Genomic DNA, 23,594 nt, shown 5'->3' with positions numbered 1-23,594 from the left:
AAATAAATAAATAAAATCTTTAAAAAACCCCAAAAAACCAGGATCATGAAAGATCAGGTAAACATGACACCACCAAAGGAAAATAATAAAGCTATAATAAATGACTCTAAAGATATGGAGATCTATGAACGGTCAGAAAAAGAATTCAGAATAATAATTTTAAAGAAGTTTAGTGAACTACAAGAACAAAGAAATAGACAACTAAATGAAATTAGGAAAACAATGCATGAACAAAATGAGAAGTTCAACAACAAGAAAAAAGAGAAACCATAAAATAAAACAAAACCAAACCCAAAAAACTAGTAATCCTAGAGGCAAAGGATACTAAGACTGAATTGATGAATCCACTAGAAAGCTTCAAAAGCAGACTTGATCATGCAGAAGAATCAGTGAAATCATCCAGAGAAGCCAAAAAAAAAAAAAAAAAAAAAAGGGTGAAGAGTGAAGAGTCTATGGACTTAAAGGGTAGCAAAATGAAATATAAACCCATTATTGGAAGACATCACCAGAGAGGGGCACCTGGGTGGCTCAGTGAGTTAAAGCTTCTGCCTTCGGCTCAGGTCATGATGGGATCCAGCTGCGCATTGGGCTCTCTGCTCTACAGGGAGCCTGCTTCCTCCCTCTCTGTCTGCCTCTCTGTCTACTTGTGATCTCTGTCTGTCAAAAAAATAAATAGAATCTTAAAAAAAATAAAAATTATAACTACAATAATCTGTTATTAGATGCACAATATAAAAATATGTAAATTATAATATCAACAACCTAATATTTGAGGAGCATGAGGAAGTAAAAATGTAAAAGTTTAAAAATGCTATCACAGTTAAGGTGTTATCGGCTTATAATAGGGTATTATATTTTATTTAAGCCTCATGGTAAACAACAAGGAAAGGCCTTAGTAATTACAAAAGATTATGATAAAGAAGTTTAAGTATATCCATACAGTCATCAAATCACAAAAGACAGCAAGATAAGAAGCAAGGAACTATAGATCTACAAAACTGTCAGAGAACAAAATGGCAAAAGTAAGCCCTTACCTATCAATAACTACTTTAAATGTACATGGATTAAATTCTCAATCAAAAGACAAAGAATTGCTGAATGAATAAAAAAGACAAAATCTAACAATATGCTGCATACAAGGGACTCACTTTAGCTTTAAAAACAACACTGATTGAGACTGAAGGCATGGAAAGAGATATTTCAAATAAATGGTAACCAAATAAATAAATAAATAAATATGGGGTAGCTTTACTAAATCAGACATAACAGACATTAAGCTAACAATGGTAAAAAGATGCAAAGAAGGTCATTATAAAATGATAAGGTGGTCAATCCATCAAGAAGATATAACAATTGTAAATATTTATGTACCTAACGCTGGACATGTAAATATATAAAAGAAATACTAAAAGGAAAATTAGAGAACTATACAATAGTAGTTGAAGACTTTAATATCTCACTTTCAAAATGGATAGATCATCCAGACAGAGAATCAATAAGGAAACCGTGCACAACAGTATAGACAAAACTATAGACTACAGACCTAACAAACATAAACCATGGAGAAAAAGCACATGATCAATTAAATAGATGTAGAAAAAAGCATTTGATCAAATTTAACACCCATGCATGATAAAACAAAACTCAGAAAATATGAACAGCAAATAACTGGAACACTGTTGATAAACACAAAATACCTAGGAACAAATCTAACAAAAGACATCTAAGAATCCTTATTGAAAAAAAGGGTCACTGAAATTAAAGAAGTAAAACTTTTGCATTTGCAGATGACATGAAACTATATGTAGAAAACCATAAAGATGCCAGCAAAAAAAAACAACTATTAGCATTAATTGAATGAATTTAATTTAATTTAATGAATTCAGTAAAACTACAGGATACAAAATTAATACACAGAAACCTATTGCATTTCTATACACTAAAAATGAAAATAGTAGAAGGAGAAATTAAGAAAATAATCCTGTTTACAAATAAATACACTGTAAGGAATAAAATATCCAGGAATAAACTTAACCAAGGAGGTGAAAGATCTGTACTCTAAAACTATAAAACGTTCATTAAAAAAAATGAATAGGACACAAACTAATGGAAAGATATTCCATGCTCATGGATTAGAAGAACCAGTATTGCTAAAATGTCCATACTACCCAAGGCAATCTATAGATTTAATGCAATCCCTATCTAAATACCAAAAACATTTTTCACAGAACTAGAACAAATAATATTAAAATGTGTATGGAACCATGAAAGATTTACAAATAGCCAAAAAATCTTGAGAAAGAAGAATAAAGCTGGAGGTATAAGAATCCAAGATTTCAAGATATACTACAAAGCTATAGTAGTCAAAGCAGTATTGTACTGGCACAAAAATACACAGGTCAATGGAACAGAACAGAAAGTCCAGAAATAAAACCACCCATATTATATGGTCAAATAGCCTATGAGAAAGGAGGCAAGAATATACAATGAGGAAAAAATAGTCTCTTCAACAAAAGATGCTGGGAAAACTGGTCAGCTATATGCAGAAGAGTGAAACCACACCACTTTCTTATAACACACACAAAAACAAACTGAAAATGGATTAAGGACCTAACTATGAGACTTGAAACCATAAAACTCCTAGAAGAAAACATAGGTAGTAATATCTTCGACATTAGCCACAGAAACAATTTTCCAGATGTCTCCTCTGGCAAGGGCAACAAAACCAAAAATAAATTATTGGGACTATGTTAAAATAAAAAACTTCTGTATAGTGAAGGGAACCACTGACAAAACAAAAAGGCAACCTACCGAATGGAAGAATATGTTTGCAAATGATATATCTGATAAAGAGCTAATATCTAAAATATATAAGAACTTATATAACTCAACACCAAAAAAAGCAAATAATCTGATCTTAAAAATGGTCAGAGGACCTGAAAAGACATTTTTCCAAAGAAGATATACAGATGGCCAACAAACACATGAAAAGATGATCAACGTTGCTCATCTTTAGGGAAATGCAAGTCAAAACCAACATGAGGTACTACCTTATACCTGTCACACTGACCAAAATAAAAAACGCCAAAAATAACAAGTGTTGGTGAGGATACTGAGAAAAAGAAACCCATGTGCACTGTTGGTAGGAATGTAAATTGATGCAGCCACTGTGGAAAACAGTATGGGGGGGGGGGGCTTCTCAAAAAATTGCCGCTGGGTATCTGAAGAAAATGAAAATGCTAATTTGAAAAGATATCTGCAACCCTATGTTTATTGCAGCATTATTTACAATAATAGCCAAGGTATGGAAGCAATCTAAGTGTCCACTGATAGATGAATGGATACAGAAGATGTGGTATGTATATAATGGAATATTACTCAGTCATAAAAAAGAATGAAATCTTGCCATTTGCAACAAAATGAATGCACCTATAGAGTATAATGCTAAGTGAGTTAAGTCAGAGAAAGACAAATATCATATGATTTCATTCATATGTAGAATTTAAGAAACAAAACAAATGAACAAACAATGAGAAAAAACAGACAAACAAAAAACAGACTCATAAATACAGAGAACATACTGGTAGTTGCCAGCGTGGAGGTGGGTGGGGTATGGGTGAATAGATTAAGGGAATTAAGAATACACCTAAAATTAAAAAAAAAAAATTTAAAAGAAACCTAAATAAAGCTAATTAGAAAGACATATATTCATGAATTAGAGAACTCTATATTGTTAAGATGGCAATTCCCAAACTCTAGTCAACAAAATCCCAAACTGTCAGTGCTTTTGTTTTGGTAGAAATTGACAAGTAGTTTCTAAAGTGTATATATAAATATAAATAACCTAAAACAGACAAAGGAATTTTCATAAAGAAAAACAAAGCTGGAGTACTCGCCCTATGTGATTCTAGACATAAAACAACAGTAATGAAGACAACATGACATATGAAAAAAATGTATATATAAACAAGTAATAGAACATTCAAAAACAGACCCACACACATATGATCATTGATTTTCAAAAAAGGTGCTGAGGCAATTCAATTATGAAAAGACTTCTGAACAATGGGACTAGAGAACTAGATAGCCATATGAGCATCATACCATCTACCCACTTCATACAAAGAACAAATATTATCTTTGGATCACAGGCCTAAATGTAAGAACTAAAACTATAAACAGTTCTAGAAAAAACATGGAATAATTTTGCAAGATGTGCCTGTGATATCAGTTTGAAGAGGCTCCTGCTGGCCAAATCTGAGACAATTTGAACATGATATAAATAAGAACAGTTATGGATTATATTCCATTAAATAAAATTGGAATCTATCATTCTATATTGGGAACTAAAATTTAAGTAAATAAATAAATGGAGAAAAGAAGGGTCTTCCTTATACTAAGATATGGAACAAGTGGTGGAATTAGAAAATCATCACCTTGCAACTATCATTGTCGAGTCTGGTTTTGGCTAAAAGTTGTTCACAGATACAAAATAAAAAGGGCTAAGTTTTATGAGAAGCAGGATATATGCATGTTTCAAAGCATCTCTCACACTGTTTATTAGTTGCACAGGAAAAAAAATCTAGGCATTAAAACAACAAAAAAATCCCAAACATCATACACTGGAGAGACTAGATAATATTTTTTCTGAGTCCTGCTTTTTTATATTCCCTTGTATGTATGTATTTGTTTTAATTTTAATTCTGGTTGGTTAACATACAGTGTTACATTAGAGGTTTATAATATAGTGATTCAACACTTACAGGTAATACCCAGTGCTCATCACAAGTATACTCCTTCATGCCATCACCTATTTAACACTTCCCCTACCTTCTCCCCTCTGGCAACCACCATCTTATTCTCTATAGCTGAGTTTGTTTCTTGGCTTTCCTCTATTTCCCTTCACTTATTTTCTTTGTTTTTTTAAATTTCACATACAAGTGAAATAAATATGATATTTGTCTTTCTCTGAATGACTTATTTTGCTTAGTATAATACTCCCTAGCTCTATCCATGTTATTGCAAATGTCAAGATTTTGTTGTTTTTTTTTTTTATGACTGAGTAATATTCCATTGATATATATACTACATCTTCTTCATCCATTTGTCAGTGGATGGAACTTGGGCTGTTTCCATACTTTGGATATTGTAGATAATGCTGCTATAAACACTGGGTGCTTCTAAGTTAGTATTTTGTATCCTCTGAGTAAATATCTATTAGTGTAATTGCTGGACTACATAGTACTTCTATTTTTAACTTTTTGAGGAACCTTCTTACTGTTTTCCACAGTGGTTGCACCAGTTGGCATTTCCACCAACAATGCAAGAAGGTTCCCCTTTCTCCATATCCTTGCCAATACCTGTTACTTCTTGTACTGTTGACTTTAGCCATTCTGACAGGTATGAGGTGATATGTTATTATAGGTTTGATTTATACTTCCCTGATGATGAGTGATGTTGACCATCTTTCCATGTAAGAGACCAGATAATATTTTAACCAGGTAATAAAAATTATTATCTCCAGTAAAAAGCATGTGGACACTCTGTGCTTCCAGATGTGATACCCTGAGAATAATACTTTAGTTAAGTAATATTATAACTAGGGATGTATCACCTGAATATAACTGTGAGAAGATACAGACAAACCCAACTTGATGAATATACTTCTAAAGTGTTAATGTCATGAAAGATGGCTGAGAAAGTGTTGCAGATTAAGAGGCCAGAAAGACATTTTGATTAAATAAAGTATGAGATTCTGGACTGGATTCTGTCTCAGGAGGGGTAAAATGCTTTGAAGAACATAATGGTACTATTGACAAAACTGAAATTGGGGCTGTAGATTAAAAATGAAAACAGTGAAGTTATTATTGTACTGAGGTTATATAAGAGAATACTCTTTTTCTTAGGAAATGTAGACTGATGAAGAGATAGAGAGACATATATATGCAGCTTAAATTCAAATGGTTCAAAACATAATCACGTATGTGTGGGGAGAAAAAATTAAAAAGCTAATGTGGCAACATTTAAAAATGTTTTAAAACAGTGAATGTGAGTAAAAGATACAGAGGTGAGTTCTACTTTTCTTACAACTTTTCTACAGAGAAGAACTTCTCTCAAAATAAATAGTAAAAAAAAAAGTTACAAAAAATAAAATGTTAAAAAAAAAACAAACCAAAAAAAAAACCCCATAAAAAACACTGTAGCAGCAGAGGAAATGGGATATAATGGCAAGGGGTGCCTGGGTGGTAAGTCAGTTAGGTGTCAGACTCTTGGTTTCAGTTCAGGTCGTGATCTCAGGGTCATGAGATTAAGCTCTACATTGGGCTCCAAGCTCAGCTTGAGTCTGCTTCAGATTCTCTCTCTCCCTCTCCGTTTGCTCCTCCAACTTGTGCTTTTTTTCTAATTATACACAAATAAATAAATCTCTTTAAAAAAAGGGATATAATGAAAAGGGATATAATGGCAAGAACATTACACATAGGATCACAGTCCCTGAGTCCGACTTACTGCGTATATTTGCATAAAATAGTTCACAATCTCTACAGTTTTGGTGCCTTGTCTCTGAAATATATGGTTAGTATCTGCCTCATAAATTATCCAGGGTTGTCAAAGGACAAAGAAAAACTGAGCATATGAAAATCATCTCAGGCCTGGTAAAGTGATACATACAGTTATGTAACAGAGTCAGAAGGTGGGAGGCAGGAGTGTCAAAAACCCAACTTATAATAATAGAATAATAAAAAAAAAATCTCTAAGCAGTGTTTTCTTTGCTGCCATTTCAGTAGCTAACATTCAGCCCTGAGACAGAAGCAGATGGACTACTGCCCCCACTGCTCCCCTGCCTTCTCTGACTGCCAGAAGGATGTTCATAACAAACCTCCCAGTGCATGACAAATTCAGTGTTAGTGGGTTGCAGTCCCCTCACAGGGAACAAGCTGGGACAAAGGACACACTGCTGACGTGGAGAGTATTCTAAGAATGAAGAACTTATATGGGAAATCAGCAAGATGTCAGCTATCTGTACTAGACTCAAAGACCCCATTTTCCTAAACCAGTTTTGGAGAAAAACCTTTCTGGCAACTTCAGAAAAAAATCCACATTCAGATGAAAAAGATCACTCCTTACCGATTTGTGATGATGTCATCCCAGATGTTCATTGGGTCCATTTTAGCATCTGGGTATCTGTTTGTCCAGGTTTTTAGAAGTCTCTTAAGGGGAGCTTGAGATGATAAATTACCTAAAAATATTACAAGATGACTATATCCACAACTCAATGACAAGACCAATTTAAAAAGTAGGGCTTCCACTAGTGAATAGAAACATAATTCAAATTTCTTGACCACATTAAAAATTTTTGTTTTGTCTTTCACAATAGGAATGAAAAGTTACCACAGTAAACCTAATACATATTCACAATCAAAACTCAATTTCTTAAGGACATGGAGTAAGAATGGGAAGATAAACATAGTTTTTAAATTTAGCATAGGTTCACAGTCCTTCATCCACAATTCCAAAATCTAAAAAGCACTGAAACCTGAAAAGTTTTCATAGGGTTGCAGCCAATTTTCTTGTTGGCAAAATCTGATCTGAATCAGCACAGGTCTACTTATAGTTTTGGTTTATGCCATTTATGTGAGTATTCAGCACTTAAGCTGGAGACACATCACTGTTGAATGACAGAATACTGCCCCAAACCCTGGTATGTGCACAAGGTTACATGATAATAATTAATAAAGCAATCTGGCCTCAAGAGATTCATGATAACTCCCAGAAAATTTAAATTTCACATTACTAATGTTTTTAAAGCTTTAGTTTTTCTTCCTGTTGTTGGGAAAGCAGTGATTAAGAACTTAAATCGACAGTCCTGGGTTCAAGATCAGGATCTTTCTACATATTACATTAGGCAAGTTATTTAACCTGTTTCTATAAAATGAGAAGAAAAAAACATAAATCTTCTAAGGCTGTCATAAAAACTATGTGATATAGAAAAAGAGATTAACTTAAGTCCTGGAAAGTGGAAAACACTTAATAAATAATCATTAATTATGTCATTAACAATATGTACTTGAAAAAGAGTTCTCCAAATATAGAGTATGATTAGTTGTAGATATATATGAATACCAATTTTTATTAGTACTGAGAGTGTCTTTCATTTTTATTTTTTAGTTATTCAGCATACAAGCTGAAATTCCAACTTATAACTAAGATGTATACCTGATGCAAAGATGTACTCTTTCCCTTTGATTCTGGGTGGCCTCCCATAGGTGCCAGGATAAAATCTACTTGCTGGCAGCAGAAAGACCTTCAGGGTCTGCACACTGCTGCCAGCAGTTTCATTTCCCCTCAGGCCAGGGCATGTGGCACCCAGTAACTGAACTTCCAGCCTATCCCGGACACTGCAGGCTTTCTACAAGACAGACCTTCTGTGAGCCCCCCTGCCTTTTACACACTCAACTCAGGCCCTTCCTCCAGGAGCCTCCCGCACCCTTCAGTCCAGGGCAGATTCTGTTACCTTATTTGACATGGGACTTTCCCCTGCCTCCGTAGGGATCACATTGTGTGGGGATTACCCCACTCTTTTGAAAGCTTTTTCAAGCTAGGCAATATGTTTTATTTGGCTTTGCATCCTCAGTATCTAGAATGGTGCTTGACTATTTTAAATATTTACTTCAGTGATGTCAAAATATGTATTTGTAGAATGAACTCAAGATATTTTCTTACCCATACGTTAAGAAACATGTACTTCCACTAAGTAAAATCATACCAAAATGTTTCTATAATTATAAAAGAAAAAAATGGTAGATTAAAAAAATTACCTTGTCTGCTTATAAAACTGATGAACTCCTGAATTTCTATTATAGTTTGTACAGACTGCAATTTGGTGAGTCTACTTCTGTGTAAGAGGACATCAATACTTGAGTAATTCTAGAAAAAAGATATTTAACATTGCTTATAAATAAATTTACTACTTTAAACTTTAATACAGTTCTCTATAACATAAAATATAGCAACTACCCTGCATCAATTCCAGAATGTGTCTCAGAATAGTTAATAGTTAGCTCACAGAAGCAATTAACAAATGGTTTAAGTTTTTAAAAATAATTTGGGTTTTTAATTACATTTTGTTTCAAAGAAGTCAATAAAATCAACACAATTAGGCATTGTTGCCTCTATTCGTCATCAGTTCTTAAAAATCACAACGTCCTATAAAACTAGTATAAAACTGCCAACTACAGAAGCCAATTCCTTCTTTGATAAACTTCCCCATGAGTGTCCTAAACAAATTCAAAATTTGGGGTGCCTCAGAGGCTCAGTTGGTTGAGTGACCAACTCTTGATCTTGACTCAGATCTTGATCTCCCTGAGTTCAAGCCCCACACTGGCTCCAAACTGGGCATGGAGCCTACTTAAAAAATAAATAAAATACAAAATAAAGACAATGAATGGTTATGCCTCTATGATCAATATAAGCCAATGATAAATGTTAATAAGGCTCTATAAAGACACTGACTTTAAAAACAAACATCAGAACATCCTCATAAAAGCAAAAAAGGAAAGAAGGCAAAATGGTAAAAAATGAACATGAAATGGTAAAAAATGAACATGAAAAAATGAAAAATGTTCGTCACAAAGCAACCAACTTCGATTCGGCCAATCTAGATGAAAAGTCTACCCCTCAAGTGTTCTTTAACAGTATGAGAAAGATAAAAACCTAAGGAAAAATGAAAAAAATCGAACTTTTTAAAACAGAAAAAAAGAAGAGACTAAAAATGCATTAAGACAAAGGACAGAGTGTAGAAGAAACTGGAAGAACAGAAAAGAAGGAAATGGGTGGAATCAAATAGTAAAAGAAAATTTCCACTTGATTTTTTTTTTTTATTCATGAATTTATTGACCATTAAAAGTATCAAAGAAATGGTACATTTCAGACTGGTGCAACTGCATTACCTGCATAAAATTCTGAATGCAATTTTCAATATAATATTTGGCTCTGTCAACATCATCTTGTATGATGTAAAGAAGGCTCAATTCTTGACTATAGTGCAGCTCTATAAGAGCCTTCTGAAGCTCTTTGTTCACAGCTTCATCAATAAACGTCAGCAGGGACTGGTCAGCCTCCCCATGAAGCAGTAACTTCAGTTTGCTGCGGATCATGTAAGGTAGGTAGGTCTCCTAAGGAACAGAAGACTCTACTTGTAACTTTAGAAAGCCAATATGAGTATGCTTAATTATTTTATAACATACTTTGGTATAACTTTTCAGGTCAAGATTTAGAGCTAATGTGATGCTTCAAACCTAAAACTATAATTTTTAAAACACATTCACTTAAAATTATTAATTTTGTAACCACAAAATACACAGGAACATGTTTTATAGAAAATGGGAGCCACTTTTAGCTGAAAGATCACTGGGTGTTACATATAAGTGAGTAATCTATGAGCACAAGCAAGTCAGCTGTATTATGGGGACCAGGTGAGCTGCTTCCTTCCAAGAGTCTGGGTGATCCCATGGGAGGGGAACTGTCCCACTTCAGGGGTGAGGGCTACCCCATGTGTAGCCTGTGACTCAGGGCAGAGTCACCATGAAATATTCTTCCATGGAGTCATGCACGGACATTAGTATTTATTTTTAAATGCATCCCATTTATTTGGAAAGTGTTAGTCAAAAGTGGTAAGAGATTTAACAATATTATGGAGTTCATGCAGGGCGTCAGGCTATACAAATATCCTAATACTTTACAACTACTACTTTGTTTTTTAAAAGTTTTAAACAATTTAATTGGAACCAGCTTACCATCTAAAATATTTATCCCAGTGACCCGAAAAAAAAAATTCTACTGGGGGTACCACCACCTGAGTGGTGCAGTCAGTTAAGCATCTGACTCTTGGTTTTAGCTCAGGTCATGGTCTCAGGGTCATGTGATCAAGCCCTGAGTTGGGCTCCAGGCAGCGTAGAGTCTGCTTGAGATTCTTTCTCCTTCTCCCTCTGTCCCTTCTGCTTGTGTTAAAATGAATAAATGAATCTCTAAATGAATAAATAAATCTTTAAAAAGATAATTCTACCCACCTGATAAAATGGTTCACTCCACATTTTATTTAGATCTGGAGGGCTTTCATTATCAACACTGACTATAGAACAGTATGCCAATGATTTCCACTCAGCAAGCTGGTTATAACAGTCAAGGGATGCAAGTTCCCAAAAATCCTTCTCAGCTTCCGTAGGCTCACCATCCACCCACTCTTGTTTATTGAGAGCCTCATGAAGAAAAGTTCATAAATTTATTTTACAAAGTTGGTAAGAATGTAAATGAAACATCTGTATTATATAGGTAGTGTTAACATTCATGCTAAGGATAATCATTTTCAGATTTATGACAAAGGGAGAAAAAAGGGAAACAGAGTAATACTGAATGGAATAAACCAAAACAAATCTTATGGGAACAAATGAACATAAAAACCAAGAGGAAACTATTTCTCTGAGAAACTTAAAAAGAAGCCAGTTAACTGAAGACTCTGAATGACCTAAAATTTTATTTAAATCAATACTGTGGCTTATTTACCACTTAAAGAATTCTTAGATTGAAAATTAGAAAATAGGACATTTACTGAAAATTGTAGATGACTTTATTCTGTATTGCTCATGCAACCTCTCATAGATCACAGACTCTGAATTTCAACTACTTGCTAGGCATTTATAACTGGATAGCCACTGGCAACTCCAAACACAAAATGTACAAAATTGAACTTAATAGTCATCTTCTCAAAACCAATTCTTACCTATCTCTTCATAAGGTTTTTATTTACTGAAGGAAAATAATCTACCCAAATAGAATTATATAATAACAACACATATTGAAATAACATCTTACAGTTTTATAATATTTGATAGGAAATGCTCTTTTATTCAGTGATGTTTTCTTAAAGAGAATAAGAGATAAAGCAATAATTATTTCACATTTGGTTATTATGAAACTATTTCCTGCCATTAACCTTTCTGTAAAAACTAAGGAATAAAGCTGAAACATTATGAAACTCTATATTCTAAAGCTAACAGTTTTTCCATTCAGACAAATCAATTTTACCTCATTATACTGCTTAGCAGCTTCAGAATAATCATTTCTTGCTTCTGCTAATATAGCACTGTGAGTGACTTGCTTTGTTCCTATCTCACTGCTAAAAATACCGCGAAGGACATCATATTCTCCAATTGACCTATACAGTCTAAAGAAACAAACAAAAAATCCAAATCAATGAATATGCCAATATTTTTAAGGTGTTTGTTCTAATGAAATGATACTAAATTAAGCGACCACATTATGTTAGCCAAAAAGGATATATGTTATTTTTGTTTTATAAAAAATATAAAATCTTAGACATTGTGTAGTTACCATCAGGTTTTACTACTTTAGTCATATAGGAGACAAAGATTATTCTAAAGTTCATTTAGAGGGAATTATGAAAATAACCTAAAATTTACAATGGATAAATTGCCTCATCATAAGAAGAGCATTCTGTGTTAATCCATTACAGTAACATCACACATATCACTAGGTGACTAATTTGAAATCCTGTCTATACCTAAAATTTGGAACATAGTCAAGAATCCAGAGTGAGTAAAAATTAATCCTCGTCCTAATAAGACCATGTTTTAATCCACATGCTATGGGTCATCTTGATTCTACTGACAAGTAATTTTCTTACAGCCTATTTGCTAGAGCACTCATTCCTCTCTTCACATTAACAAAAATCTACTTCACCCCATCAACGAAGCTTCCACACCAAGATATTCTCAAGTAAGTGTTAATAAGTTTGTTCCCTTTCCCTGGAATTTTCCCCCCATCTTGTAGGTCTCAACACAAATGTCATCTCTCTCTGAAGCTGCAATCACCTGGCCAGCCAGTGAGGATAGCTTCCTCTTTGGCTTTCCTGCAGTTTGGTCCTTTCTCAGTATGAAATCTCATGTACTTATTACATCAAAAAAAAAAGCCTTAAGGACTCTCTCAGAGCCTAAAGGTTCCAAATTTATTTATTTATTTATTCATATAAAGATTTTATTTATTTATTGGAGAGAAAATGAGAGAGAGAGAGAGAAAGCAAGAGGAGGCAGGAGGTATATAGGAAGAGGGAGAAGCAGATTCCAAAGCTGAACAGGGAGCCTGAGATCCCAGGACCCTGGGATCACGACCTGAGCTGAAGGGAGATGCTTAGCTGACTGAGCCACCCAGGAGCCCCAGGATTCCAAATTTAGATACAAAACTAGTAGATATGGTCTTCTCTTTCCTCTGTTTGTAGAGGGTTATAGGTAACAAACAAGAAGCAGAAGTGGGGAGATGGGGAGGTAGCATAACAGCTTACAGTCCAAGAGCCTAAAAGGAGATGAAATTACAAACATTTTCCAGTAACTCAGAAAAGAGATCAGTCTCATATCCACCTTGCACTGTCCCCATGTTCCCAGGATAATACACACTATAACATGGTCAAAATGATGACCATGACATATCGAACAGGCAAAATTATGTCCTTAGTGCTCTGTTTGAAAGGAATGCAAAATATTATATATACAAAAGTATGAGGAAGTATTTCTTTTGCAGATTTATTTATTTTAGAGAGAAAGAGAGCAGAGAGAGCTCAAGCAGGGGGAGGGGTAGAGGGAGAGAGAGAAAATCCCAAGTGAGTCCCCACTGCCTGAAGTGGATCTCTGTCTCATGACCCTGAGATCATGGCCTGAGCAAAAACCAAGAGTTGGATGTTCAACTGACTGAGCCGCCGAGGTGCCCCAAAAGTATGAGGAAGTATTTAAATAAAGAAACAAATGTTTAAAGTTTAGGATCTTAAAAGTTGTGTAGTACATTTACCCAGCAAATACACATTAGATGAGTTTCTCATTCCCTGAAAATCTTAAATATACAAGTGCTAGTGACTGTTCACTTACACATGTGAAACAATGGAATAAAAATGGTTACTAAGTAGAATCAGTATTAGCCAAGATGTACCCTCTGAACTGCCCTGGTATTTACCCTGCCTCTCAAGAGACCTCAGCACTTTCCATTTTAGGTATGGTTAGTTATGCATGTAAGTACATACATTTCCTACTGGATGGCTAGTTTTGTGAGCCGGGGAGACATGTCTAATTCTTCTTAGCACATGACACAATGTCTTACTAACACACTGTACTCAAGAAAGAAAGACAAAAATGACTATAAAACAGTAAATAGTACAAGGATTCCCCACCCTTACCTTTACTCTCTTTTTTTCCTAGAATCTGAAGATCTAAAAATCAGCACTATAAAACAGAAGTTCAAATTTAATTTCAACCTAACATCTTCTCAGAATTAGGCACTGGCTTTCTTATGATAAAACCACAAGTAAGGAAAAAGATCAGACATAATGCAAAAGGGCATAATGACAAAATGGAATTTGTTTTTTCCAAATAAACAAAGTAATTGCATTAAATTGTTTCTAAAAGTTTTAGTCCTGCTAAAAATAATGGATTATCCTCTATTCAGTTTAGTGAAACAGTAAAAACATATAAAACTCTAAGTTATGGCCACACTTTACAGGAAACTAAACTTGGTAAATAACACCCTCAGTCCAAAAAAGACTGTATACTGAAAGAACAGGTTTCATTGATGTTCTCTTTCCTGAGGAAAGACATTCCTTGTTGGGACAACTACTCTTGACTTATGGAATGGTACTTTGCCAGAGACGTTTTTCAAAAAATTTCACAGGAGTGTTATGATCAACTTTATTTGCTCATTTTTCACCAGAATGAAAAGTTTTTCAATATTACTTCAGTCAAATTCACTGTTCTCCCAACAGTCTGGATCACAGAACTTACTTAGCAAGTTCCATCCATCTGACGACATCAGGAGAGAGGCGAGTCCTCCCCCGAAATCTCTTGGCAGGTGGCTCTTGAGGCACCAGGTGGAGCAGGGCCTCCTCGAGAAGGCGGACACCCACAGGCTGCTGTAGACTGGCCAGGCAGCCAGCACTGACAGAAGCTGGGTCGAGGCTCAGCAAGTCTGTGTGTTGGCAACTGATTTCCTGTGAAACCACAAACATACACAGCTATTTTTCCTGTGGTACTTTGACTGTATCTTCACAAGTAAGTAAGTCATTTTACTAAATATCAAAGAACATTTTGACATAACTAAAAATTTCTCTGTGTAATTCTATTAACAAAATTTCCTTAACATTCAGCTTGCTCAAAGGAGGAAATGATCTTTTATTTTTACACTTCCAATTCAGAGGTTAATTTTTTTTTTTCCCATTTTATTTATTTTTTCAGCGTAACAGTATTCATTGTTTTTGCACAACACCCAGTGCTCCATGCAAAACGTGCCCTCCCTATTACCCACCACCTGTTCCCCCAAACTGCCACCCCTGACCCTTCAAAACCCTCAGGTTGTTTTTCAGAGTCCATAGTCTCTTATGGTTCAGAGGTTAATTTAAAGCAAGAAAACCACTAGCAAAACATAAAAAATTTTGTATATATAAATTATATATCCAAACAACAATTGTAGTTCCCAGGAATATTTAGCCTGAATAGGTGAGAAAAACAGCTGAAACACAAAGCTTTCATATCCAATTACCAAGGAGTAGGTATAATTATCTCTGTTACACTATTTAACATCGTTTTCCCCATCTCCTTCCACCCAGGGGTTTATTCACAGTAATATTGAATTAGAGGATTTCAGGGATTTTTATATGACCTTTACTTTGTAACTCTCAATTTGAGCATCCTATATACACACCAATAAAAAATATGTCACAAATCAATATACAGAACATTATAAATAGGGTGGCGGTATTTTCATTAAAACAAACCTGAATGTGTGCACATAGTTCTTGTGTATATGTCTGTGCATGCACATACAAGCAGATATCTGGAAAAGACAGTAAAGACAGTCCCCCCTAAGCCACAAACACACTTTCCTTGCAGCTGTGCCATACACGGGCCACTTGCTATGTCTGACCAAGCCAACTTAAGTTCTACATCAGGGGACGTGAAAGAATACAGATTCTTCAAAGCAAGCTAGCAAACAAAAATGTCACTATTAGAACGAACTAGTGGTATAGAAAAGAAAATCCAAATAAAATTCTGTTTCAGTCAATAACACAGCAAAGTCTTGGTCTCAGCTAAAGTGCCAGATTTTGAGATAACATCATTCTAATTTAGAGAGGGAAACCCTGAATTACATAAGACTATTTTAAAATACATATATTTTGGGGGCTCTTGGGTGGCTCAGTCAGTTGAGCGTCTGACTGTTGGTTTCAACTCAGGTCATGATCTCAGGGTTATGAGATCAAGGCCCATGTCAGAATCCATGCTTAGCAGAGTCTGCTTGAGAGATTCTCCATCTCCCTTTCCCTCCCCCTCTGTCCCTCTCCGTGCTAATGCAAGGGCACACATATGCACACATGCTCACTTGCTTTCTCTCAAATAAACAAATAAAATCTTTAAAATAAATATACTTTTAATTTTCAAGGACTCAACTCATTCTGTATTTACCGAATGCCCTCTGTGTTCAAGACATTGTAATAAACAGTGCTGTCCCTGATGGCATGTAGCTTAAGATTTATTCCCACTTGCCAATAGAAGTCTTTTGTGAAAGTTTTAAACAAGTAAACAACTATTACTGGTGTATCATTCCTTTATATGTAAATGTATTCTTATAATTTAAATGAGTTCTGTAAGTCTATTTTCAAGATTGACTATTCTGTATAATCTTGTTGACAGTATTTTACTCTATAAAAAATGATTTGCTAAGCAAAAAATCTTCAGCTGATTTCACTTTTTATAAACTCCAAAACAGAATAAAGTAATGAAGCCTAATTTTCAAAATGATGACAATCTACTGGAATAACAATATTCTTTGTTTGGACCCTTAGCTCACTGTATTAGGTGAAGGCAAGAAACATTTCATCATTTCATGTATTCCATAGTTCTTAAATAGAGATTCACACATACAATATCAATAAGTGCTCTGTAAAGAAAATCAAAATTTTCTTAAAGATCAAACAAGCAATGAATAGCATATATGTAGGACACCAAATCAATTAATTATGTTTGCCAGTCACTGACTGTATCATGGAAAAATGGCCAAATGGATTTTTTTTTTTTTTAAGATTTTATTTATTTGACAGACAGAGATCACAAGTAGGCAGAGAGGCAGGCAGAGAGAGAGAGAGGAGGAAGCAGGCTCCCTGCTGAGCAGAGAGCCCGATGTGCGGGGCTTGATCCCAGGACCCTGAGATCATGACCTGAGCCAAAGTCAGAGGCTTAACCCACTGAGCCACCCAGGCACCCCGCCAAATGGATTTTTCTTCCAGTTTAAGGGATATAGTTAGGATAGTCTGACAAATACAGGATATACAGCAGACAAGAAACTCATTCTGGGATGTCATGGCTGGGCAATGGCATCTCAAACAGAGTGCTTGCTAGAATAAGAACTCGTGTGAATGTCATGCAAATGTACTAAGATGGCATGGAAAGAGGAAAACAATCATACTTTCAGGTATGAACCACAAACAGAAATCATAATAGCAAATGCTGCAAATTGCCGGCACTGACTTGCATTCAAACTGCTTTTTCTGTAGGCAATGCCGAATAACAAGCTCTAGAATGAGTAAAAATCATTTATTTACTTAATGACAGTTAATGACTCTTAAACAACAATGAAAAAAACTAGCTTTTTAAAATAAATTTGGGGACAAAGCTAGGAATTCAGAATTTTAAAAATTACTTAGGAATACAATGTAAAGAGAAACTTATTTTGAAATACTGGCTAATTCAATACAATTTCTCAAATTTTATCTTTAGTGTAGCCAAGAAAAAAAAATGAAGGAACTCTACCTATAAATATTTAAACCAATAAAAACAGAATATATAAAAAGAAACTGTATTAATAGCTTCATGCTACATAGGAAAGAACAAAACAGGAAAACCTAGTATTTCATAGTAGGGAATTATTACCCAATTAGTTTGCAAACCAAAGCTACTGATAAATAATATTAAAGAATATATACTTTAAATTACTCCAGGGAGGTTACTAGTTACAAAATTACTAAAATGGGCTTTGGGGGATGGAGTTAAGATGGTGGAGTAGTAGGGGGATCCTGAACTTGCCATGTCCTTCAAATACAGCTAGATCAATATTTAAGTATTTTGGGACAATCAGAGGATTAAGGAAACAATCTGCACAGTTGGAGCAAGAGTATGGTGGCAGAAATAAAGTTCAGAGCCCTGAACTGGTGGAGGGGAAAGCCACAAGGCTTCAGGGACAGAACCTGTTTCTCAGAGCCAAGTCAGGAAGAGGGAGACTGTGGGAAAGAGCCCAGTGGGTAAGAACCACATAATAAGCCACAGTGAGGAGATGCCTTGGTTGCACAGGGAGAGATCACACCCATTCCAGAGGACATTTGGAAGAGCATATTTGCCTCTCAAAGGCCAAAGGCCAGAAACATTGAGCGGTGCTCATCAGCAGAGTCACAGGTGTGCACAGAGGGCAGAATGCCTCTTAATAACATTTTGCTGTGAGCCACAACAGACTTAAACCTATGTACGCTGAGTGGCTGCTTTTCTGTGGCTGAACTAAGCAGAAAGCAGAGACTGGAGCACAGTGCAATTAACCTGGCCATAGTTTTTGCTATCTGCCACAATAGATTCAAGCCTCTGCAAAGGCTTTTCTGGGACAGACGGGAGTAGGGGACAGAGTTGAGTGCACACTGCCAATAAGCTGGTTCCAGCTTTTCACTGAGCATTACAATAAATTGTAGGCTCTGTACAGGTACCGAGCTATGGTTTTTCCGGATGGTATGGTGCTTGACACAACCCAAGCCTCTCCTCCTGGGTTGGGAGTGGGCCTACACCTTACTATGCCCTTTAAAACTTGGGAATTTTGAATATCAACCACCAGCCAGAGATAAAATACAGATCTGTGGCTCTGGGTGTGCCAATGGTCTAGGCACAGACAGGTTAGGGCAGGGAACCAATGAAACCACAGGACACAGGAGACTGTTTGCTTTTCTAAGAGAGCTCCTGAAGAGTGGTGGGAGTTCCCCAAAGACAGGAGGGCTGGGTGATACCATTTTCCACCTCCTCCACCACCCCTCCTACTTCCCTCCCACCACCAGCACAGTAGGACTTCAGAGAGAAACACAACACCTCCAGTGGACTCTGGAGTCCCCCACACTACATCCTGCACCCAGTGCCTAACAGGGCATTTTTACAAGAGCAAGTCACCTTGTGAACCAGCCCAGCAAGCCTCTCCCACAGAAGACCAACACAAGTCCTCGATCTACCAAGTCCACTGATTAAAGAAAGTACCAAAACATCACCTTCCAGTGGAAATAGGACAAAGCTTGTTTCTTTTTTTGTTTTTGATTCCCCTTTTCTTAATTTCTAATGCTTTTTTAAATTTTTCTGTTTCTTATTTTTTTATTCTTCATCCTTTAATCATCTATTTTTTCTCCTTTTCTCTTTTTTTTTTTCCTTGTATCAGGCTGATAATCTTTTGTTCAGTTGTTGGTTTCATTGTTTCCTTCTCCTAATTTTTGGACCTGGCTACTTTTTTTCTCTCTTTTCTTTTTTCCTTCCTTGTTTCTTATTTTCTAGAATCAGGCTTACAGTTATTGTTCGTCTGTATCCATTTTTATTCTGTTTTCCTTTCTCTTGTTTTAGGTCAGGCTTTGTTTTTGTTTTGTCTTTTTTTTCTTCTCTTTTTTTCCTTTACAAACTTAACTTGACAGACAAATCAAACCATACGTACTTAAAGGTCAAAACACTCCACTGCAAGCAAGAAGGAATGCTATAGAGGAAGGACCAGTGGGAAAGAGCAGCCAAAACACAATAGCAGAGTGTACACAGCATATATCAGAAGCAACTTCCTGAGGTTTTTGTTGTGGTGGTTATTACTACTGTTTCTGCTGTTTTGTTTTATTCTTTCCTCCTTACTTTTCTGAAAACAATGACTAGATAGAGAAAATGAGTGCAAAAGAAAGAACAGGCATTACTATTCTCTGCTAGGCATTTAATCAATATCAATACAGGTAACATATTGGAACTAGAAATTAAAACAATTATAAAGATACACACTGAGCTTGAAAAATGCATAGAAGACACTACAGACTCCCTTACTGTAGAAATGAAAGAACTAAGATATAATCAGGCCAAAATTAAAAATGCTATACTGAGATGCAGTCAAACATGGAGGCTCGAATAGCTAGTATAAACAAAGCAGAAAAGAGAGGCAGTGATATAGAAGACAAAATGATGGAAAATAGGGAAGCTGAGAAAAAGGGACAAAAACTACTACTGGATTACCAAGGGAGACTTCAAAAAATCAGTGATACCATAAAGCAAAATATATTTGAGTAACAGAGGTCCAGAAGGTGAAGAGAGAGGGGGAGAAGAAGGTTTATTTGAACAAATTATAGAATAGACCTTCCCTAATCTGGGGAAGAAAAAGCATTCAACTCCAGGAGGCACAGAAAATCCCCCACAAAATCAATAAAAATAGGTCAACACTCCAACGTAATATAGTAAAGCTTACAAATTTCACAGATAAAGAGAAAATCCTGAAAGCATCTCAGGACAAGAGGTCCTTAACTGACAAAAGTAGACACATAAGGCCAGCAACAGACCTATCCACAGAGAGCTGGCAGGCCAGAAAGGACTACCATGACATAATCAACATGCTAAATGGGAAAAATATGCAGCCAAGAGTATTTTATTCTGCAAGGCTGTCATTCAGAATAGGAGAGATAGAGTTTCCAGATCAAACAAAAACTGAAAGAATTTACAAACACTAAAACAGCCCTGTAAGAAATATTAAAGGGGATCCTTTGAGGGAAAAGAGAGCTCAAAAATAAAAAAAGATCACTTATTTGTGGAGCATAACAAATGACATGGAGGACATTGGGAGATGGAGAGGAGAAGGAAGTTGAGGGAAATTGGAAGGGGAGGCGAACCAGAAGAGACTATGGACTCTGAAAAACAACCTGAGGGTTTTGAAGGGGCGGGGGTGGGAGGTTGGGGGAACCAGGTGGTGGGTCATAGGGAGGGCACGTGTTGCATGGAGCACTGCGTGTTGTGCAAAAACAATGAATACTGTTACGCTGAAAAAATAAATAAATTAATTTAAAAAAAAAACGATCAGAACGGAATAGAGACAACTTATACAGTGACTTTACAAGTAATATATGGCACTAAAGTCATCTCTTTCAAGAATTATTCTGAATGTAAATGGACTAAATGCTCCAATTAAAAGACACAGAGCATCAGATTAGATAACAAGATCCATCAATATGCTGAGACTCATTTTCGATCCCAAAACACCTCCAGATTGAAAATGAGGGGTGAGGGGATAGGGAAGCATTTATCATGTTAATAGACATGAAAAGAAAGCTGGAGTAGCCCTCCTTATAAGAGACAAACTAGTTTCTAAACCAAAGACTTGTAATAAGAGATGAACAAGGACACAACTTCATAATAAAAAGAATCTATTCAACAAGAAGGTCTAATAATTGTAGATATTCCTACCCCTGACTTGGAAGCATCCAAATATATAAACCAGTTAATAATAAAATTAAAGAAAATTAAAGATAATAACACAATAATAGCAGGGAGCTTTAACACCTCACTCAAACCAATGGACAGATTGTTAAACAGAAGATAAACAAGGAAACAAAGGCTTTGAGTGACACACTGGACCAGATAGACTTCACAGACACATTCAGAGCATCTCATCCTAAAGTAACAGAATACATATTCCTCTTGAGTGCACATGGAATGTCCCCTCCAGAATAGATGACACAAATCAGGTCCCAACCAGTACAAAAAAGGCAAGATTGTGCCATGTACACTTTCAGACCAATGCTTTAAAACTTGAATGCAATCACAAGAGAAAATCTGGAAGGAACAAAAATACATGGAGGTTAACCAGCATCCATCTAAAGAATGAATGGGTTAACCAGGAAATTAAAGAATTTTTATTTTATTTTATTATTATTTTTTTAAAGATTATTTATTCATTTATTTGACAGAGAGAGAAATCACAAGTAGGCAGAAGTAGGCAGAGAGGCAGGCATATAGAGAGCCTCTATCTCAGGCTCCCCACCAAGCAGAGAGCCTGATGTGGGGCTCGATGCCAGGACCCTGAGATCATGACCTGAGCCGAAGGCAGAGGCTTAACCCACTGAGCCACCTAGGCGCCCCAAATAGAATTTTTAAAAATATATGGAAGCATATGAAAATGAAAACATAACAGTTCAGAATCTTTAGGATGCAGCAAAGGCCTTCCTAGGAGGGAAGTATCAAGAAGCAAGAAAGGTCTCAAATACACATCCTAACCTTACACCTAAAGGAGCTGGGTAAAGAACAGCAAATAAAACCTAGATCCAGCAGAAGAGAGATAATACAGATTAGAGCAGAAATCCATGATATAGAAATAAAAAAACAAACAAAAAACCAAAACCAGAACAGATCAACAAAACTAGGAGCTAGTTCTTTGAAGGAATTAGTAAGATTGAAAAACCCCTAGCCCAACTTATCAAAAAGAATAGAGAAAGGACCCAAATCAATAAAATCATGAATGAAAGAGAAGAGATCACAACACTGAAGAAATACAAACAATTATAAGAGAATATCATGAGGAATTATATGCCAAGAAATTAGGCAATCTGGAAGAAATGGATGCATTCCTAGAAACATATAAACTACTAAAACTGAAACAGGAAGGCATAGAAAACCTGAACAGACCCATAACCGGCAAAGAAATTGAATCAGTAATCCAAAATTTCCCAACAAAAAGAGTCCAGGGCCAGATGGCCTCCCAGTGGAATTCTACCAAACATCTAAGGAATTAACATCTATTTTTCTGAAGTTGTTCCGAAAAAACAGAAATGGAAGGAAAACTTCCAAACTTCCTCATTATATGAGGCCAGCATTACCTTGATCCCAAAACCAGACAAAGACCCCACTAAAAAGGAGAATTACAGATCAATACCCCTGATGAACATGTATGCAAAAATTCTCACTGATACTAGCTAATAGGATCCTACAATACATCAAAAGGATTATTCACCACAATCAAGTGGGATTTATTCCTGAGCTGCAGGGGTGGTTCAACATCCACAAATCAATTAAGGTGATATACTTCATCAATAAAAAAGGGGACAAAAACCAAATAACGATCCTTCAATTGATGCAGAAAAAGCATTTAACAAAATACAGCATCCTTTCTACATAAAAACTCTCTGCCATGTAGGTAAAGAGGGAACATATCTTAATATCATAAAAAATATACATATACATACATATATATGTATACATGATATACAAAAGATCCACAGCAAATATCATCCTCAGTGGGGAAAAACTGAGAGCTTTTCCTTAAGGTCAGGAACACGACAAGGATGTCCACTCTTACTACAATTGTTCAACATAGTACTGGAAGTCCTGGCCACAGCAAGCAGACAACAAAAAGAAATAAAGAGCATCAAATCAGCAAAGAAGAAGTCAAACTTTCACTCTTTGCAGATGACATGATACTCTGTAGAAAACCCAGACGATTCTACCAAAAAAATTGCTAGA

The 23,594-nt window shown here is 35.7% G+C and overlaps 1 protein-coding gene across 4 annotated transcripts in view; it reads right to left on the bottom strand.

The window, feature by feature from the left end:
- PRKDC (protein kinase, DNA-activated, catalytic subunit) overlaps positions 1-23,594 on the bottom strand; it is a 239,744-nt gene that overhangs the window by 39,852 nt on the left and 176,298 nt on the right. For all 4 annotated transcript variants that reach the window (XM_046001490.1, XM_046001500.1, XM_046001508.1 and 1 more), the window contains 6 exons: positions 14,838-15,043; positions 12,082-12,220; positions 11,067-11,255; positions 9,948-10,172; positions 8,817-8,925; positions 7,126-7,237 (listed from right to left, as the gene is read on the bottom strand). In XM_046001490.1, the coding sequence (XP_045857446.1) occupies positions 7,126-7,237; positions 8,817-8,925; positions 9,948-10,172; positions 11,067-11,255; positions 12,082-12,220; positions 14,838-15,043 (980 nt within the window). The remainder of the gene's footprint in view (positions 1-7,125; positions 7,238-8,816; positions 8,926-9,947; positions 10,173-11,066; positions 11,256-12,081; positions 12,221-14,837; positions 15,044-23,594) is intronic.

Source organism: Meles meles, chromosome 1 (assembly GCF_922984935.1).
Source record: "Meles meles chromosome 1, mMelMel3.1 paternal haplotype, whole genome shotgun sequence".
NCBI lineage: Eukaryota > Metazoa > Chordata > Mammalia > Carnivora > Mustelidae > Meles > Meles meles.
The sequence above is the reverse complement of the archived record's forward strand: the minus strand, read 5'-3'. Positions and strand labels throughout refer to the sequence as shown.